This window comes from Lissotriton vulgaris, chromosome 3_1 (assembly GCF_964263255.1).
Source record: "Lissotriton vulgaris chromosome 3_1, aLisVul1.2, whole genome shotgun sequence".
Lineage (NCBI taxonomy): Eukaryota > Metazoa > Chordata > Amphibia > Caudata > Salamandridae > Lissotriton > Lissotriton vulgaris.
Window position 1 is genome coordinate 1798693364 of NC_141689.1, and position 22041 is coordinate 1798715404.

General features: G+C 42.2%; 1 protein-coding gene across 3 annotated transcripts in view; it reads left to right on the forward strand.

Annotated features, from left to right (window-relative positions):
* Positions 1 to 22041, forward strand: part of INPP4B (inositol polyphosphate-4-phosphatase type II B) — a 2612828-nt gene that overhangs the window by 1978917 nt on the left and 611870 nt on the right. For all 3 annotated transcript variants that reach the window (XM_086962227.1, XM_086962225.1, XM_086962226.1), the window contains one exon: positions 17844 to 18021. In XM_086962227.1, coding sequence (XP_086818353.1) covers positions 17844 to 18021 — 178 coding nt within the window. The remainder of the gene's footprint in view (positions 1 to 17843; positions 18022 to 22041) is intronic.

A 22041-nucleotide genomic window follows, 5' to 3' on the forward strand; every position in this document is an offset into this window, starting at 1 on the left:
TGCCCAGCCCGGATCTCAACAACAGGGAAAACAGAACAGGGTGGCTGGACAGGAAAATTGACAAAACAAATTTCTGCCACGTAGTCAATATATACCACGTGACCACCGGGTAAGAATCCCAAAGCAAATTTATTTTCTTTTTTTGACTCAAGTTATTAAGGATTCAAAGACACAAACACAAACAAAACAACTGTTACGACAGTGAATTCATGATAACAATATCTACAAATATACAAATTTTACAAATGTACAACACTTACAAAGATGAATCAAGCGAAACAAGTGAGCAAGACACACCAAAACAATACAAAATTCAGTGAACAACAGAGATTGTAATTATATACAGTGCAAAAACTTTAGAGTGTAAAGCAAATATGTGACCAGTCCATCGGACTATGAAACCATGGGACAGGCGGAGGAGATGGAATGAAATGCCTGCCTGTCAACCAAGCCTGTGGTTAATTGTTTATAGCGGGTTGCACAACTAGGATCCAAAGTAATCGGTAGAATTCTATCCTAGGGGCACCCTTGGTGTTTGCCACAGGGTGGAAGTGTCGACGCGTTTCGAACCAGCGTTATTACAGGTTCTCTTCAGGACAGGGACTGGGGACCGTGATTCTGCACAATGGCATAGAAATAGCCGTGGTGTCGGTTAAACTCAACCGGACAAGATTTCTGTACTTCACCCAGGGGTTAGGCTGGAGATGTAGTGCCCGCGAGGCGGTGCACGATCGAAGTTGGAGACGGCTCACATGTTGAAGCGTCTATGTTTTGAAACTGAAGTCACAACAGACAGAGGGAGTCTAATCCACGCCAGCAAGCGGTTAGTTGCTTGTGCTGGGACTCTAGAAGGAGGAATAAATCCAGCGTTTCGAGAGGCAGCGCAGTCAGTAAGTGACTTACTGACTGCGCTGTACATATTTGTTTGACTGTACATCTGAAGCTGGAGATGGCATCTGTAGCATCGGTAAAAACATGAAATCTGACATTTTGACTGTTTTTCTTCTTGCCCTCCTCAGTATCAAAAGTGAAATAATATTAATCTTTTAGCTCTGCTTCGTCTCTTGGTAACAGCATGTAGGGGCTCTTGATAGGACGTAAAGATCTGATTATTGTCTCCAGTTAATCAAGGAAAGTGTTTAAATCATATTTATTTAGGAGAGCCAACAAAATCGAAAGAACGTTAATGACAATAGAGCTATTTTCTCTAAATGCTGTATTTTGAGTATTACTGATTACAGAAAAGGGTGTTATTTAAGAGCAGCATAAGTGACCCAGGCCTAGAGGAAAGTTATACCGGTTTGAGTTCATCCACAAAAATGCGTCACTAAAGCAATTCGGAATAAAATGACAGAAGTGCACGGCGTTCACTAATCAAGTGCCCCCAGCTAAAGTATTCCAGGTCATAAATGTGACACATTTTTGCTTTAACTATTAAGGCTGTTGATAGAGTATCATTACGATAGAGTATCATTGCTCCAGAGAGGCAAGATGGCGGCCGCTGCTGAGCGAGATAAGCGCCGAGCGCCGAACGCCGAGTGCTCTGGGCTCAGCGCGGTTCTTTCATAGCTATAATTCACCGTGTTCTAACCTGCCGGAGAACAGACTGCTACAGTTCGGCTAGGACGTCAGTAATTCGTGGTCTGTACCGTGTGAGAGCGGATAGCATACTCCTGGACTTATGTGACTCAAAACACGCACCCTCCCGGTAAGAATGGCCCCGAAGGGAAGGGGTAATGCAAGAAACAAAGGGGGTGCGTCGGCTGATACACCCACTGGAGGGGGGGCCGAGCATAGTGCTAACATAGACAGTGCTGATAATGTGCCTAAAACTAAAGGAAACACAACAAAAAGTGTAATGAAAAGTAACGCCGCAGGGACGGCTACTACTAAATCTGCCTCAGCTAGGGCTGATGTTGGTGTGGAGAGCATGGTCTCTGAAAATATCTGCATTCAGACTCAGACTGGATCGACAGCAGCATATTAACAAGGAGCCCCCCAGCGTCAGAACCTGAGTCCGAGTCAGTGCCAGGGTCTGGAGACTCCTATAAAGCAAAAGACTGTACCAGCAATCTTTGATAAGAAGCGAGTAGCAAAAGCTAAGATGATTCCTGAGTCAGATTTGGCGCTTGTAGGCGAAAATGCGTGGGAAGTCACTGGGGGCCCCCCTAGTGCGCCACATTTGAGCTCTGCCACTGTTACTGCTACTCCTGGAGGGCCCTCGGATAGCAGTCATGATAGAAATGAAAACCTGGCAGTAAGGGGAGAGAATGCAGTGCCAATAATAGTAACAGCAATGGTGTCAGCCGTGGAGGATGGCAACTTACAGCAAAGACTCAACAGTGACCCCTCCCTGCAGGGTATGGATAAGGGTACAGAATCTGAGTACGCTGGGTCAGACGGCAAATTTTATTCAATGTCAGATTTAACGACTGTGTCTGATAAGGAACAAGACTTGGATAGCTCTAGTAATCTAGGTGAATGGGGGGACCTCCCAGATGATAATGATCTGGATGAGTATGATCAATCTTTGTCTCATGATACCATAAGGAAAATCGGGGAGACTTGCGAAGTCTTGCAGCACGACCGGGAGCCTCCCTTAGCCCAGCTCAACCTAGATGAGGATTTTGAAGAGGATTCAATCACTCTTTGTTTGATTTATAAAACTATCATGGCTCATTGTAGTGAAACAAAAGCTGAGGGGTTACGCACACAAGGAGCCGTAAGGAAACTCCAGAACACTTGGTGAAGACTTGCGCGAAGTAACCACTCGGGTGGTCGAAGTAGAAGAAAGAGTGTCCTCGGCGGAGGACTCTCTAGTGAAGCAACAAACAGCTATAGAAACTTTGGAGAAATCTAAGTCAGACTTTGACTGGAAGCTTACGGACTTAGAGAATCGTGCGCGTCGTAATAATCTACACGAACTAGGTATAGCTGAAACAAGAGAAGGGTCAGATCCGCGTAAATTCATCGTTCAGATGTTCAAAGAAGCCTTCCCAGAATTGAGTGCATGGAATTGGGAAATGGAAGTGATACGAGCACACAGGTTCCCCTTTGTGATGTGCCAACATGGGAAAGAACAGCAAGTTGATCAGAATTCATATCCCAGGGCAATATTAATCTGTTTGAACAACTATTTACTACGCGAAGCACTCTATGACTTAGCACGTCCAGGAAAAAAACGGAGTGGTATGGGGTGCGAGTTTTTTTTCCGCCCTGATTTTTGTCCTGTAACTGTGAACGAACAATGGCAATTGCGGAAATTGATTGCTCCTTTACAAGTGAAGGGAGCTCAGGTCTTCTTGCTCAACCCTTCTAAATTAAAGGTCATCCACAAAGGTCAAACAAGGTATTTTACTTCTGCCAAGACTGCACAGGACTATTTAATGGACTTGGAGAAGAGCGCCAAAAAATAACAGTATAGTACATGATGTAGTCGCAGCGGGCACACTGCCCAATGGGAGGCGGCCCTCTGTTTTGCTTTATTCTTCAGGGAGGGTTCAATCACCATGTGGTTCTTTGTAGTTTTTTCTTTGGATTGTCTTCCCGCTTTCCCATGAAGTGTGCGTAAGGTTTTTTTTATCTCTGAGATATAGATGGATACTCTGTCTCTTTTTTTCCTTCTTTTGGCAATGATGAAATTGTGCAATTATGAAAAGGTGTAAACAGAACAATATATGAGGGTAAATGTAATGGTTATTTTGCAAATCACACTAAATATGACGTTGTCTGAAATGATGTGAATCTATTGTTCAAAGTATCATTTGGATAAAGACAGGGTAATAGATTCTATGTTACTTTTCCCTGTTTGTACAGGGTTTGATGAGATATTAATAGCCAAGACAAGGGAAAGGGGGACACATGAGGGTGGTGGGGAGAGTCAATAGGGGTGGGGGGTCGGTCAAAGCACCTCGACATCGCTGAGGACATGGTCCTTAAGCCTCATATAGGGTGGGAGGGTAGGAGGAAGGGGGGTCAGGGGGGGAAGGGGACTCTGGGGTGGAGGTGGGGGTTGTGGCTGGGAGGGGAGGGGGAAAACATAAAATAATACATGAATACTGGTCGGAAATGAGTCACTTTGGTAAAAATATTGTTACCCTTCAGTTAATAAATGGAGCTAATTTAGTGAGATTTGATATAGTTAAATGGCTGGTAGGGGTATTAGGATAGGTACATTGAATGTTAGGGGGCTGAACACAATAGATAAAAGACGCCGAGTTGCACAGGAATTACGTGCCCTTTATTGTGATATAATTTGTCTCCAAGAGACTCATATTGTATGGTCAAAACGCCGATTGCTTGAAGAGTTGGGATTTAATCTTATTACTTGTACTAAGTACTCCGGTTCGTCGAGAGGGGTGGCAATCTTGGGAAAGAAGCATATAGGCAAAACTGGTAAAATTCTAGTTGATGATTTAGGAAGATGGGCAATTGCAGAATGTGTTGTAGGTCTGGTAACTTTTAAGGTTTGTGCTGTTTATGGAGCAAATCTTGACGAAGCATCAACTTTGGAGTTTTTAAATGTTGAGTTAGCTACTTGGCCTTCACCGTTGATTCTGTGTGGAGACTTAAATATAAATTTAGCCACGAACATTCTATGTAATAAAGACAAAAGATACAGTGGTCGGAAGCCACGGGTGTTCAAGGCATTGCAGGCATTAATGATGGTACATGGGTTGGTGGATGCATGGGCCTTCTTAAGGGGGATGGCTCTGGGGTACACGTTCTTCTCCTTCCCCCATCGTAAGTTAGTTCGACTTGATTATTTTTTTATTCCTCAGTCATTGTTGAAATCAGCTGTCATCCAAGTCTATTCTAGATTCACGTCCGATCATGGACCGTGGTTCTTTCTATAGCGGATATAGTAACCTCTATAAGACCAAGGGCATATTCTTTTGATTGCAAGTTATTATTAGAACAGCAATTCACTGAATTCATGAAACAGTGGATTGTAACATTTTTTAATATTAATCGGGGGACCAGTAGTGTGGGCAATGTCTGGGATTGTTTTAAAGCTGCATTTAGGGGGGAGGCCCTGAGCTTTGATTTATATAATCAAAAACAACAGGCGATAAAACTTCAAGAGCTTTATCAAGAATTAACAAAGGCTGAGGAACTATTAGCGCAGGGTATACGGTCGGGGCGGATATAACGGATCAGATGACGGTAGTGGCTAGACTTAAAGCAAGGCTAAATCTTAAATGGTCGCAGGAAAGCGCAAACAATTTTTTTATCAAACAACAAATCCAGTATGAGTACGGGGAGGCAAGTGGTAGATGTCTTGCCCAGAAACTAAGGTTAAGGGAAGCAGCACAGCGGACAGATAGTATAGTAGATTTAAGAGGGAATTTAGTAGATAATGAAACTGGAATATTAGGGGCGTTTAGGCAATTTTATTAATCATTCTATCAAGGAGATGAGTATGACATGGATAGGGTTGCCACTCTCATCGGGCAATACTGTATAGCAGATCTACCTGAAGATGAAAAAGAAAGTCTAGAGGCACCTATTTCGTCAGAAGAACTAGAATTAGCAGTTAATGGGTTAGCCAGGGGCAAGGCGGCAGGTCCAGATAAGTAACCCTTGGAAATTAATAAGACTTTTTTTTCTGCTTTAAAAACAGATCTCCTTGCGACGATGAGAAATGCCCAGAAAGGGGCGCCTCCAGGGAGCTGGAGTGAGGCATGTATTGTGGTCTTCCACAAAAAAGGAAAACCTGCGAACCTTGCTGGGTCCTATCGCCCTATTTCGCTTTTGAACGCGGATGGGAATTTTTTTTCGAAGATCCTCGCGAATAGGCTGTCTGGTGTGATCCCTAATTTAGTTTCCACCATACAGCATGGGTTTATCCCGCACCGAGGAACGGCGGATCATGTTCGCTGGGTGATTACTTTATTTGATTTTGTCAACGTTACCCAGAAGCCATTATGTTTAATTTTATTAGATGCCGAAAAGGCTTTTGACCGGGTCTCATGGTGCTTTTTATGGGACGTAATGAGGCAAAGGGGGTTTGGCCCCGAGTTCATAACATCACTTCAGACACTTTATTTTCAACTCGTGTCCGATCTGGTGCAAATACAGAGGGGTACCAGACAAGGCTGCCCCTGCTCTACTCCTTTATTTTCATTGTATATCGAGCCCTTTTTAAGAATGTTGGAAGCTTGCTCAAGGATTTCTCCGGTGGCTATGCAAAATTATCAATTTAAGGTCCTAGCTTATGCGGACGTCATGGCAATTGTTACGCCATGCCCTGCAGCTGCAATGGAGGAGATCGAATGTATAGCCGTGAACTTCGGTGCAGTTGCTGGCTATAAATTGAATGCTTCCAAAACCCAGTTTTTATGTGCCAACCTGCCAAAGTACTCTGATCCGCGCGTTTGTAAAGAAGTTACTTATCTGGGGATTAAGTTAAGGGTCTCTTCAATGGCCCTGCTCAAGGCTAACTGGGAGGATCTAACATCAGGGGTGCGGAAACAGTTGGATCAGGCGGAATGTCTACATCTTTCGCTAGTTGGGCGCTGTAGTCTATTAAAAATGATGATATTGCCACAAATATTATATTTTTTCAGGCGTGTCCCTTTAGAAATTTCCACAGTAAGCTTAACACAGTTCCAGACTCTCTGTATGCGTTTTATGTGGGCTGGTGGTAAGGCCCGCTGTGCCGGGCGCTATATGATCTTACTAAGAAATTTAGGAGGCTGGTCGGTAACAGATTTTACTCTTTATTATTATGCCTGCATGCTTCAAGGCATGAATGTCCTGCTAACAGGGATAGGTCCTCCGAAATTGGCAGAGTGCCCATCAATTTATCAGATGCTACTGGGCGTGAAGGCTAAATATTTTCTGTTGTTGCACCAGGAATGGAGTTATTATAAACGTACACGTTTTAAGGTTCTGTTGGCTGCTTATAAGATTTGGAGAACACTAAGGAGAATGCTTGGTATAGAGAAAATTTCTTGGTATACACCATTGACATCTCCTATATTCCTGCCAATTGACCTATGGGATCGGGTGGTGCATGTATGGTGGCAAAAAGGGTTAAGGCTGTGGGGGGATTTTTATAGCGATGGCTGTTTAAAATCCTCGAGCAACTCAGTGAGCAATACCAGCTTCCCAGGGAGAATTTTGCGAAGTACTTGCAAATCAGGAATTTTCTGTCTCAGAAAGCAACAAATCTTCAAGCTAACCCCTTGATAGAAGACAATATAAAAGCTGCAAAAATAGGAGTGTTATATGGCCATATGTTGGGTACTAAGGTGAATGATTTAGAGCAACAAAATTCTAAATGGGGGAATAAACTAGGGAGGCGGGATATACGGATAGAAATTTCTCTGGAGATGGCCATGAATCTATTCCTTTCGGCAAAATTATCTGCACAGCATTATAAATCCATCTTTAATTTATATTATACACCCGACAAGATCTCCAAATGGCTGGGAGATATTATGGGGAAATGTTTTCGGTGTGGATACCCATCTGCGGATGACCTTCATATTTTTTTTGGGTGCCTGCGGTTAACATCTTTATTATCACAGATGGGGAATTATTTATCGGCCATTCTGGGTATGCCAGTACAATTAAGTGCTACACAGATACTGTTAGGTGTAGAAATGGGGCCGGCAGTGCCAGACCTATTACAACAACATACAAAGTTAATATTCTTAGTTACAGCTGTATATCGGTTTGTAATACCTTCTTGGTGGCTACAGCAGGAACCGCCTTCTTTTGAATTATGGAGGGCACGCTTTTTTGCAGTACATAATATGGAGTATGGTCTATATGCCCTCAAGGGGCATAGAAAAAAGAAGCTTGGTCAACAAATTTGGGGCAATGTCACTAATCATCTAGAGTCTGTCATTTGATGGTTTGTTTTCATTATTTGTTTTTTCCCTACAGTTTTATTGATATCTGTTGAATCTTCGACTATTTTATTGTATGGTTAATGGCATCTATACGTATGTACTGTTATTCATTTTTTGTGTTTCATTTATCTTGCTTCAGGACTATTTATGCTATGATTTTTAACAGTGTATATGTATTGTGTAAATCATGACTCTTTAACGACTAATTCATGTATTTTGCAAAAATTAAAAAAAAATTAAAAAAACAGCTATTAAGGCTGTTTTGTAGCTAAAATATTTTACCTTACAATTCTGTTCTCCTTACATGCCCTACTCACACTTATTACACCATTTTCACCTGGATTTTTCATTGTTAACATGGGTGCTTGTTTGTGAATACGAACTGACATACATTAGGAGGATGCTTACAAAATGTATGCAAGATTTCCCTGACCACTCTGCTGGCACACCTTTGGGAACACTCAAAAATATACCTGAGGCTAATATTTTAAGTGTGTAAGTTATACACACATATAAACTCAGTGTATCTTATGCACTTCTATTTCTTAAATGTGTGCAGGTGCACTTCAGCAAATCAGGTTTAGCTTACGTGTATGTTTAAGATGCATGTTGTTTTCTGCCGTACACCACATGCATGCCTTGAAACATCTTTCATAGATCAGTCCCTTCAGATTTAATGATTGAAGTAGTGTTCAGCGCCCGGGACACTATCATGAATTAATCATCCAGTAATCAAAAGAGGTTAGCTCTGCACTTCAATGTACATGTAATAGATCAGTACTCTGAGCAGGCCTGTATGTATACACTAGTTACAGTTTCCTCAGTATTTACTATAACTTTAGGATGCATGAAATTGCAAAGTGGTTTACATGGAAGTCTTCTACACTCATACTCTCAAAGCCAGACATAAGCCCCCTTATATACACTTACAGGGGGCACAGTGCTCAATGACAAACAATCTACTCATTTATTTTACTAGTGTAAACATGTTTTATGTTTTTCTTCCCCTGGACAGCAAGTTTACACAATGCTGCTATCAAAGCTTTTAATTAATACATTAAAAGGATTGAGACGCAGACAGGGGACATGTGATCTGAGACCATCGCCATTGTGCAAAAAAAAAAAAACAATCTTGACAGGACAACATTCAAAGTCAATCTAACATAATATCTTCTCAAATTACTTACATATTAAGTCAATAGACAAAATAGTGCAGTCTGCTCAGTTAGAAAAGCAAAATAAATCTGGCACACGCCCCCCCCCCCCCCCCCCCCAAAACGGGTGCATTTTATACGTTTCTGGCAGTAAAAGCTACACTGTGAGATCTTACATAATAGGTCTGTACTAATAAAGTTACATACATATAAACCATTAGCTTTTCAAGAAATTATGATATATCAAACATTTAGGAAGCCTACTTTCATGCATAATTATACTACGGCATGCATAGGAAATGTAGGGAATAACATGACATTTGCGCAAGTAAAAGCAATAGACAGTACAGACTGAGGTGAGGAACCTTGAATTTGTTACAAATGCAGAAAGATTCTGCACATAGCTTCTTGAGGAGCACAAATTATTGCATTTCAGCTCGACAAGTAAACACCACAGTGAAATTAATTCTACTTTGTTTTGTTGAATTGTAAATACACAGAAGAGAAACATGCATGTAGGAAACTCGTTCATTTAATTTATAGGTACATTTGTTTCTGTCACTGTAAAATAATTGTCAAGGCAGGCTGATTAGGCCTAGTCAAGCCAACTGAAGCATGGCTATGCTAACTAAAACACATTTAAATTAAGCATTATTTTCGTTTAAATAAAAATATGTTCATACTGCCTTGTGTGTTTCTCTATTTTATTTTTTAAGACCCTAGGTGCCCCATCAAATGGCTATACCCTGATCATGACTTAAAAAAAAAACCTATAAGGGTCAACACATCAATAGTCTGACAATCAGACTAGGTCCCCTCTCGAATTCTTAGAGACTGCATTTTCTATTACACTATGGGCCCAGAACTGCTATCCTGACCTAAGTCGTCTGTCTTATACTTTTACACACCAGCATTTATCACCGCTGTTCACCAAAAACGTAATACTTCATTATTTGGAATGTTCTTAAGTGCTGTCTTGAAAAAAATATTGTCTATTGGGTATCTTTGCTTATTAGCATTTATTGCATTGGTAAGTGAATTCGCGAAAATGCTTTTAAAAGTGTAGTAAAGTGAGTCATTAGTGAACCATTCTTTTCTTTGTACACACCTTGACCCGGGTTGCTTCGCAGCAATATGAGTTACCCTTGATCTTGTTACTAATGTGCCACATTAAATCAGCAATCGACACAAGGGCATGCAACAAAGACATCGTGTTATAGGGAGATGAAAATGCAAGCTAGAAACTCTTCCAAGAAATACATTTTTAGCTGTTTATGTGACAGGACCTCTTTGATTTAATACATTATCTGGCAGATGTATCATGCGTTTTTTTTGTCGCAAACGCAGCGATTCGGAAAATAGCAGCGTTTGCGACAAAAAAACGGGTTTTGGAATGTATCAAGCAAAAAGCCTCGCAATATTAAGGAATCGCAAATTTAGCGATTCCTTAATATTGCAAGGCTGTTAAGGAATCGCAAATTGCGATAACTCATTTGAAATGTATTAAGCATTTCAGTGTTGCGATTTTTGACTAAGAATTCGCAAATTACCATCAACTTGTAGTTGGTGGTAACTTGCGAATTCTTTTCAAAAAGCACTTTTTTTAAATTCTAAAGGTGCCATATGACGCTCATACATGCCCTTAGGGCATGTATGTGCGCCATATGCGTACACATATCAAATTCAGCGGTTCAGCAGGGTGTCCTTTAGACACCCTTGCACCCTTGAAATTATTCTCAATTTGCGATTAGCTAATTGCTAATCGCAAATTGAGTATAATTTTACATTCATTCCTATGGGCCTCCTGGCCCATAGAAATGAATGGGAAATTATTCCTTAATTGCGATTCCTTAGCAATTAAGGAATTCTAAGGAATCGCTAATAAATAGCGAAATTCTACATACATACCATTTTGCAATTCTCAAATAGCGATTCCTTAACAATCGCTATTTGAGAAGTGCAAAATGGTATCTTGATACATCTGCCCCTATGTATTTTACAGCCTCACCAGAGGGTGCATGCACAAGGAGGTGTCTTTTTATTACTTCAGAAGGCAAAGCTTAGTAGGAAACATACATTTGTCAGTGTTATGTTGTGGCCAGGCGTAAGTGTCAAAAGTGTTATGTTATCAGACATTTGTATAGAGCTGTATTGTCAGTAGTAAGGTTCCACCGTACTGACTGGTCAAAGGGGAGTGGTGCTCGATGCTACCACTTTTACAACCAGGCACACACAAATGTTTCTTTTTACTGCTATGTCTCTTCTGCCAGTTATCTTTCGTACTGTAGCTTTCTTTATCTTTTGATGAACTTCTTCTCCGTTTACTCAGATGCTTATTCCCACGTAACTCTTGATTAAACATTCCATTCTTTAACATTAAAGTGGTGCATTAATTCTAAGAAGCCCTAGTTTCACTTTCATTACGTGGGAATCAATGTAACCAGCTCTTCCTTTATCAATGTTAAACAAATTAAAGTAACAGAAAAAGATGGCATGCTAAATATAATCTTTTTGGAGAAACTATACAGCTGGTCACACATTAATAGGTGTTCCGTAATAAGTGAATGGCATAACACAGACCGCATAAAACTGTTCTGCGGTCCAGTATAAAGAGACCCATAATTTCTGTAATTGAGCCTAGTGAAGTTATATTAAACCACAGTGTCCAGCACTTTAGTGGCCAACTGAGCACCGAGGTCTGGACATAAAATTCCAAGGGCCGGGTGTAAAAATAGAGAGTACCGCAAGGGAAGGAACAAAGGAAGAAAGGAAAAAAAGTAAGGGGACAGATGTTAGGAGGAAAATAACGATATAGGCACAATTCAAGCTGCTCTCAGAAATAAAGAAGTTTCAAGTACCTCGCACTTGTGGCGTTCCCAATACATGACCAGGCACTACAACTGGTGGTAATGCAAATGAACCTGCAGATGCAAGGACAGTCGCGAGAACTGCCTGCCAGCATCCTAGACTACAAGGCATCAATGAGCCCTCCACCTCAGGCTCACTCAGCTGGCCCCAACAACAATGCTCAGGGAAGGGTGTGCAGGGCAGGCAATTCACAGGTGAGTGCAAACACATGCATAGCTCACAGTCAACAACAGGGAATTTTGTAAGCAGGAAAAAGTACCCCCCTGTGGAGAAATAGCTGCAAAACCTGCACAAAAGGCAGCAGAAGACACATGTGGAGTGAAGTACCCCATCAACACCATTGGCAAGTATTTTTGGCTGAAATACCGCGAGAATAAATGCAAGGTGGCCCTCTTAAACTCCTGCAGTCAGGAACACAGGGCAAGGGCCCAACACAGAACTCTAGCAAAAGGATGTTTCACATAGTGTTTCCCATCTTGACGTCAGGCATGGATTGATGTGCCCCAGGCACAGATAAAAAACTACCATGTTGTACCACATGGCAGACATTTTGAAGTCCGTCACTAATAGAATCAATCAGCCTACACTGAGAAAAAAGTAGGAGAAAAACATTGTGCAAGAGATGGACCAGAGGGCTCCAAACGGCAACAAAATAAAGAGAAAAAACAAGCAAAGGAGAATGAGACAGAAACGCGACACAAACACTCACCACAACTATGTCCACGGAGCTCAAATCAGCCAAGAATTAGTCATCATTCTTCAGGCCACCAACCCAATTCTTTGTAATCCCAGGCAACAGCGTAGGCCCCATTGGGCAAAATGTCTGAGCTGTTTTGATGACTTTTGGGGAGCAAGATGGAAAACACAAGTTACTGACCCTAAAAAACCTTGTAGGAGAGAATACTTGATGTGTCATCACAGACCACCGTACTCACAAACGGCCACTTAACAAAAGGTGAGAGATGCCTCAAATTCTACATTCCTGCTTATAAAAAATGGGGTCTATGAACACTATAACTTCAACCTTGCCCCAGGCAAATGATGAGTCAGTGAGTGGTTTTATAAGACACCTGTGCAATCTAGTCATACTCTATGAATTTGACATGTTCTCAGATAAAGATTCTATTTGTTTAAGGATTATCAAAAGGTGCCTATCACGATATCTTCAGTGCCACTTACTGAGAAAAAGCTTGGCGCTTGTTGACACAACTACACAACCAGGTGGAAACCGATGCAAAAAAAGAAATGTAAGCAGGAAATACAGATACATCTCGCTGCATGAAGTGGACAAGGAAGAGAACTAGTCATTGAAGATATTTCTGAGCAAGACACTGTATGAAAAACAACAGCAAACATGAAGCAGGAAATGGGAAAGTTACAAGTACATACAAGATTACCCACATGAATAGAAATGCCCTGAGAAGAGAAAGACCTATTAAAAATGTGTCAAGGAAAACCGCTATGAACAAATGTGCATAGGCACAAAGAAATAAGACTCGAGAACATAGAGAGACAGCAAACAACGTCATCACACATGCACAATACAAGAAAAGAGAGGCTGCTCATCAAAATTCAATACAAATTTACACTGGATGACATCACAAGAACCGCGTAGCAGCACGTCCTTTTCATACTTATGTGAGAGTGATGAATACTTGTTCATGGTAGCCGATGAACAATCTACCAACAAGACATATCCACAAGTAACCCTCAAAAGGGAACACATCCAAAAATGTTTATCATAGACTGTGGAGTGTCACTGAAGTACATTGCTGTCACAGAAGACAAACAAATGAAATCAAAGCTAAAGTTAGAAAAAGCAGATCTAAAGGTCTGTACATAGTGTTGTGTAGTTCTTAAAAGTACATTGAATCTGCACGTTTAGACAACTTAAACTAAGGGATTGGTGTCAAGACTGGTTCCGGACACCTCCAAAGGTTATGTTGGTCTTTCAACCAGATAGCAGTTGTTGATGGGCTTCAGTGTGGTCCACAAGGTAAATACTATACGACTGCACCCGGTGGTGAATACAAGATCAGTCCACTGACACAGTCAACCAAGTGGTAATGGAAGGCCACAGGAATACTGTAAATCTCTTAAGGTTGCCCTTTAATATGGCTACCAAGGAGCAATAGTGCTCTGAGAACTGATAGGCTTGCGAGTCTGGTCATACTTTGTAGAAAATCCAAGATCCTATTGCTTTCTGGATTCTAGGTGCTTACTGATGGATCCTTATTTTCTTAAGTAGGGTGTTCCATAGTTTTCAGATTTCTGTTAAGAAGCTGAAGGGGGTTTTGTTAAGAGGGATAATTAGGAGCTGCACCATTTTATTTTCTACTTTTATGGTTTTCTCCTTTGAGGGTAGAAGCTCCATATCTTGCCTAAACAGATATATCCAGGCATAAGTGATGTGAAACATTCAGCAGTATGCCAGTTGTTTGCACTTTGTGTGCAGACAGGAGAGGCAAAACGTTAGCAATGAAGAAAAACATGTAATGGCGAATAACAGTGAAGACAATAATCTATATTTGCACATTTTCCCAGTCTTATACATGCCCACTCCTTGCAGAGGGTAGGGCATTTGCTTGCACATCACCTAGAACCATTTTTCTCAGAACCATCAGATTGTCAATAAATAGATGTCCCTCATTAACTAACTCATTCGTATCTTTAAAGCTTTTGCTAATGTATCTTCATTATAACTGTTGCTGTTTGTAAAGCGCCCCATTGCATTGTTAAGTGTGTTCTACAAACAAATGAATTAATGAATACATACCACTGACCTGCAATGTTGGTGGAAGCTTCACATCACATATATAACTTAGATGCTGTACTGACAAGTTCCCCTCAAAAAAAAAAAAAACAAGCATGTACTGAAAGTGTCCAGTAAGTGATATAATACAGAAAGTCAACAAACTAAAAAGAACATAGCTATGTCTAGGGCATTGATTTTGCAGTGGCACGCCCAAGACTGAATAGAATGTACACAATAAAAAACAGTTAAGAAGGGATGTCAGCCAAGACTCTTTCCACAAGATGGCACAGCTATCTGCCTTAAAAGAGCCCCATGTAAAGCTCCACAGAAGTATGAGGATCTATTTTCATTCTTTGCATCAAAAATAACAAACATAAGAGAGACCACTGCCATCATGGATCAGTGCCTCTACCCACTATATTCTCACCTGCCACAGAATGCTTGTTACTTGTCTTCTAATCAGTGGAATTTGAGAAGGTTATCAATGCAGCATAACATTGTCCAAACAATTTAATCAAGGGCATATTACAAATACGTGTCCTATCAGCCCACCCTCCCCGTGAAATCCAGGTTACATGTAGGCTGATTATCCTCTTTTCAGTAAGTGACCTGAAGTAATCTTGCTGGTTTCAGGATCTACCTGATGATCTCAAGACAGAAGTTATTATGCGATGCAATGATTTTCCATGCTACTTTATGCTACATTGTGCTCTGCTACCTTAAAGGTCCCTTGATACAATGCTAAAATCGGGAAACATTTGCCTGGAGATGCATCCATGGATAAGAAGACTATCTGCAGATGTAGATCGATTTCTAATCTGCTGGCCCATCAGTTACTGCCTACTTTCAGTCTTCTACAATGTTGCCGAATTGGTGCCTATCATCATGATGTATAGAAAGAGCTAAATCACTAGGTTATATCCTACACAAACACCCAAACCTTCAAAACCTCATCAACAAATTGGCCAAGACAGATCAATTTCAATGGGAACTCCTTGGAGGAACCGAGGCTAAGCTATGGCTACTCCCTTATATCAGGGATCCCCAAAATAACCTTGCACCCCTCACAGCAGCTCGACTCAACCACTAGATTAGACACAGGACCTTCATTCATGCTTCAAATCATTTGAATAGAAAATGAGAAGCTTACCTTTGATGCACCTTGGAGATATAACCACAAGACTGGAACTTGGCATGGCACCTTCTCGAAACCTTCAATGGTGTCGTTTTGCTCTTTCCCCCTCTGTGCACAATTGCATACCCTAAGATAAACTCTTTCTGCAGTTATCCTAGAATTTAGATGGGATGAACTGCCCACTCCACTCCCTCTTGTATATGTGACTTTCTTGTCCTTCAGTCTTGTATGAAAACCGATAGTGAATAAATCTACAATGGAACATGCCTACGCATTTTTGTGAAGCAGCTGTTGTGCTCGGAATGGTACCCCTTCATTCAGTTCCTGCTCTAGGTTATGCTTGCCAATCAGTGTTTTTTACCTTTATTTGTATGGAATGATTGAACAGCCTTTCATCTTTCTTTTCTGTTTCCTTTTGTGGCTCGCATTTCTCTCTAAGTCATAAATTCCCTTCTTTCCTCTGCTCTCCCCTCCACTGTATACTATCTGTTATTAGTTTCTGCTTTTTTCCAACCTTCACTTCTTAACCTCGTTATTCTTCTCCAATATTTCCTTTTCTCTACTTCTCCACGTATTTCCCAGCGTTAGTGACCTGCCCAGGCTTACAGGGCGCGGAGCAGACATCCAGACTGGAGCAGCACGAACCGCCATGCTAAAGATAGCACTGCTCAATGTTACCTCATTGCACTCCGTGCTGCAGTCATTTTGGGAAAGGAGAACCCTTTCTGCAGCAGTGAACTGAATAGCTGACTGGTCCAGATTGTATTCTATCGTATTGTATTGTAATTACATTTATAAAGCCCTTACTACCTCCGATGAGGTGTTGAATCGCTTTTTCGGCAAGTAGCACGCTAATCCGGAACCCATAAACGGTTAGTGGTGAATTAGTAAAGTGAAATATGAAAGTAATTTGGGTGGTGGATATGTGAGTTGGTTATTTGGATTGAGACTGATAGTGGAAGGATAAAAGAGGGAAAAGGTTTGCATTTAAATAGCGCTTGCTACCGTTGATGAGGTATTGAAGCACTTTTTGGTAAGTAGCTGGAACCTAAACAGGATTAGTGGGGAATTAGAATAGGGAAATATGAAATTAATTTGACTGATGGACATGTTAGCTTTAATTTGGATTGAAAAGGAATACTGGAGGGAAAGAAGAGGGAAGGGTCTATCATTTTTTGGGGGCGGAGATCATAGCAGTCGGAGGGGGTTTGGGATGAGTAAAGGGGAAGTGGTTAGGGAAAGAGCCAGAGGGAAGGGATTAGAAGGGCTTAAGGACAGTGTAGTGGATGTGCCCTGCAGCGACCCCAGAGTAAAAAGCAGTAGAGTAGGCATGACACCAAAATGTACAGCACTCACCTGTACTATGTGAGCAAAGAGCAAGTGACAGAACTATACTGCCACATGAGCATGGAATGTACCAGGACCACAGATTAGCTTTCCTGTTGACTCTTCCCTCCCACCTTGTAACCATTGATTAACACGTAAGGATGGAAAGAGTCACCTACCAAAGACCACACACTCCAGCCTGACGAGACCTGTCCGCCTGGCCCCAGATATTGATTCTCTATGAAACTTTGCTGATCCTTGACCATGTAAGCGTGAGCCTGAGACAGACAAGATTGAAGGGCCAAAACGAGGACTTGCCTCAAACCTGATGCAATTACCATTGCTTTTGCCTAAAAGGTGACAGAGACCCCCACGTGGCACATGCACAGTTGCTCCACCATGGCATCAACAAAAAAAATGATCTTGAGACTAATTGGAAATGAAAAGCTAGTCCATTGTGCTGCTGAGTTGCTTTTGTATTCCTACCTCTCCTCTCTCTCCCCTCCCATGAATGGTGGGGCTGGGCGCCACATGTCCCTATAGAGCAGGTGCAGCAGCTGACTACCTCATACTTTACAACAATGTCAAAAACTATGCCTCATGATCAGTTCTAGAGAGAGGTACATTTGTGTCATGCTGTGCAGACGATGCTGTCTGTCACTGTGCTTGGCTTTTATTTGAATGTATATTATATTGTCGACACCTCTATGTTCTCACACTTTACGTGCTTTTCTCTTTTTCAGCACTGGATATCAATGTATTTACTTCACACCCGAAAACACAGCTAAGGCAAAAGAAATTCTCAGCAACATCAGTCATCTCCAGCCACTGATATCCAACCACGCCGAGCTGCTCCTTCACTCGGCCAAGCAGCGCTCTGCAGACAGCTTGAAGAGCTCCTTAAAGACACTATCAGAGAAAGTAAGTGAGTCTCCTTGGGGCAGTGGAAACGAACAAATGCAAGTGGACAATTTGTTTTCTAAAACAGAGGAGTTCTGTCCTAGCACATACGCTGTGTCAGTGTTCTTCACTCTCTCACAGGCTGATAAAAAGGGTATGATAAGCATTGTAGTAAATAAGGTTTATATCATAATTTAAAATATAGTATGACAAGGGTTTTATGTTAGGCTATTGACACGGAAATATCGTCCGACATACACATAATTTCTTAACTACAAATACAGCGATCAGTGGGTGTAAATATTCTGTTACTCCAAGGAGGGAAACATTACTGCAAACGGTATCTGGCACCCAATATTTATATAATTGGATATTCTGCCAACAATACTCTGGTATCACACTTCTGTGTCTGCATGCAGCATTATTTCAGAAGCAATAACAAGCTACCAGGTCCCGTGCCTGTCCCTAAGACGCAGACTATTTTAAATTCTGCATTACCAGGGTCCACTGCAGTTTTGAAAGTCATTCAGTTTTGTAGTCTTTAGTTACCTCATTATTTTTTCTACCTATTGTATTTGCTGTGGCACAGCGTATGAGTATAGTATACCCGAAGCAATTTGGCAAATTGTATTTGTTAGACCCGGGACCCCGGCTGGCCAAGGCTCACGCCAAAGTCAGTCGCTCGATACTGCATTTGCCCCCTCGCAGGCTCGTAAATTAACTGTGGCTTGGAGCCTCTCGGGGCTCGACAACAAAGGCGGGGCTGTGAACCTCTCGGGGCTCTGCAAATACTTGGCGCCGTGAGCCTCAAGCACCTACGGGGCGACGTTTGAGTCCCCCTGCTGGGGACTCAGGAATGACTACAAATGCCCCCACGAGCGTCGGAGCGGCCCGCTGCCAAAGGGGCCGCTCTCAATAACAAAAGACCCTGTCCCCGCACTCACCGGGTCCTCGCTGGTGCTGCGGGGGCAGGAACACTGCTGGCTCTCTTCTTTGGCAGCGCGGGGCTCCTCTTCACTCGGGGAGCCTCGAGGACACGGCCGGCTGCTTCCTGCTTCTCCAACCTCCTCCGATGACGCGGTGGGAGGCTCGGCCGGCTGGGCCAATCCCAGCGCGGCTCTCCAGGCAGCTTCTCTCGTGGTTCTTCGTCCTGGGCTGCGGCGGTGAACACACGGGGCAATGCCGGGTGGGCTCCGGCTCTTTTAAAATAAACAATTACTCGAGGTGGGCACTCGTAGGGCTCAGTAATCCTGAGCAAACGCCAGGTGGGCACCAGCTGGGCAACAAAGCACTAGCAGCGCTAGTAGTAAGGACAAAGCACTCCCAGGCGCTAGGCAATAAAAATAAAGCGCTTTTAAGCGCTGGAAGCAGAAAGGCGCTCCCAGGGGCAAGGAAAAGCGCCCCCAGGCGCTATAGAGGCAAAAGTGTCCAGCAAAGTCCTTTTAGGCAGGCAGGGGGGCAAGGCTGGGCCCAGAGCCAGCTCTCTGGGTCCCCAGGCAGGGAGACAATCCAAGTGGCGGTCCTCCTGGCCCCAGCAACAGCAGCAGCCCCCTCGGCTAGGATCCAAAAGCAGAACAACTTGTATGGGGACACAGCCCCTTCTTATACTGTAAATTCCTTTGTCTGTAGGTGCAGGGTGGGGGAGAAACCATTCGCAGCTGGTTTTGGAGCACCCTTGATGCCTCAACCACCCCTCTCATTCACTAGCAGGGCTAGGGTCATCAGTCGCACCACAGGGGGCGGAGCCAGCATTGTGTGGGGAAAACCCAGCCTCATTCAGGACACAGGTGCACTCCTCCCCAGCCATCAACATGCTAATCTCACACTCACCACCGGGCAGACCCATCCAGCCTTTCTGGAGCCAGGCTCACCAGCCAGCTCCAGCCAATCACACGCCAGGCATATTTTACATTAATAAGCCAACTCCTAGAAGTGGCACTTCCGCACAAGACACACTCATGCCACATACATCATTGCGAAGCATTAATTCTCACGAGTTTGCACATACCAAATTCGAGTCTGCACTCCCCACGCATCAGGAACTACCAGGGACACAGACATTCCCCATGCATTCCTATGGGAGAGCAGGCCAGCCTAACTACATGCACGCACTTTACTCTGAGACACAGGGAAAAAGTGCGCAGAGACCAAAAATCATCAACACAGATCACAGATTAAAAGCAAAAAGATTAGGGGTGAACCTGCCATAAGGGCCAAGTCCAATAGTATTGTATTTTAATGCAGAGCAAATTGGATTACATGAAGTGTTTGTCTCGGTTCTCTGAAGAATTAACAGTTGCTAAGCCATACTCAGATGTTAGGTTAAAAAAAAAAAAAAAGATTTGTCAAATATTTTTGGTGATGGATAACGATAGTGCTTAATTTGTAAAAACATAAAATAAGTGCCAGCGCCCTTCTTGGAGGCCACTGCTGCCTGCTCCACCCGCACCCTGGCAGTGGTGCCAATGGCAGTACCAACATAAAACCTATTCATCGCACTCCTACAGGTGTGACAATTCAGACTATTTCAGGCCACAAAAAGCTGTGATAATGGCATGAGAGGCTGGTATTATATTGACTCAATAAACATTTTTGTTGTGCTCATATCAAAATGAATATATAGTGCCACCATGTGGGGACTGTCACTAGAACCCGTGCTGGCAAGCAAGTGCCAGGACTGAGTACCAGAAACCAATGGAACAAATTAAGCACTGGCTAACGGAAAACAGCCTTTACAACGAGGCATGTTTTTAACATGTGCATGCCTTTACAATGTATGCATTTACAATGCGTTTAAGGTAAGTTGGGAGTTCTGGGGGGAGTCTCCTTCCACAAATACATTTTTTATATATTTATGAATATATATAAACAATGCTTGGTAATGGCATGCGTTGTAAAAGCATATGAGTTCTAAAATAAATGTGGAGAAAAAAATGTGTTGTAAAGGCATGCAGAGTATTTCCCTGCATTGTTCCGTCAGACAACCATTGCTGACTTGTCAAGCTGTCAATCTGTATTTAAAGTCCCAGTCTGCAGTGGGGCTTTCACAAAATGCTCTTGGCTTGAATTAAGCAGACTTGTCTTCCAACAAGTTTTATTGGCTTTGCCTCAATATAAATATACTCACACTCTGACCTTTTTGCCATGATTTTCTAATCCAAAAATCACACATCTACCATAACAATCATTTGCAGAATTCATACTTCAAAGCCCTTAGGTTCTGTGGTGCATATATTTCATATCTGATTAAAACAGAACAATCATGTTCCTCATACTGTGAATACATCTTCAGGAAATTCATTCGTGAACTTACAGAAGAAGAGTGAAAATGGAAGAAATAAACTCACACAATTTTAGCTCACTGAAAACCTGAACATCTGCTGTTGTAATACCTGTGGTGGCACTGGCATCAAGTATCTTTTTCCTGCAGACGGGCACACGTTTCAGTCTCATCACAGCAAAATAGCTTTCCAACAAAGTCTTGGCTGTAATTTTTGGATTCTGGTGTCCTGATTTAAAAAAAAACTTTGATTTCAATGCAGATATGTTAAAATAATTCTGAGCACGATAAGAAAGCGAGGCAGAAAAAAAAAACCAAACAAAATAAAAAATATATATATATACATTGTAATGTTTAAAGCATAGATATGGTAGCAAGCAAAGGAATGCCTTACATAGTAGGATGGGGTGAATAAATGATAGGGTGAATAAAGAGGCATTTCTTTCCTCTATTTGGCCACATTGCTGTAGGTGCATCGAGGTTAATTGTTTTCTGTGGATGAGGCACTTTTGAGATGCATTGTCAGCTGTTCTTTAAATTTAGAAATGAAGGAACACGTCTGGATCTTTTTACTGATGATCAGCTATCATGAATTGAGCCGTTGTTTTTTTATCTTCTTTCCAATAGGATTACTCAATCAAAAAAGAGGCATATTAGGGTTGTTTCAAACCTATTACTGTAAAAAGCTCTCTTGCCTGATGGTGGGAGCTTCAGCAGGAAATGTTTAGGGATCATTTAGACCTGGTTCCGCGTATAAAATA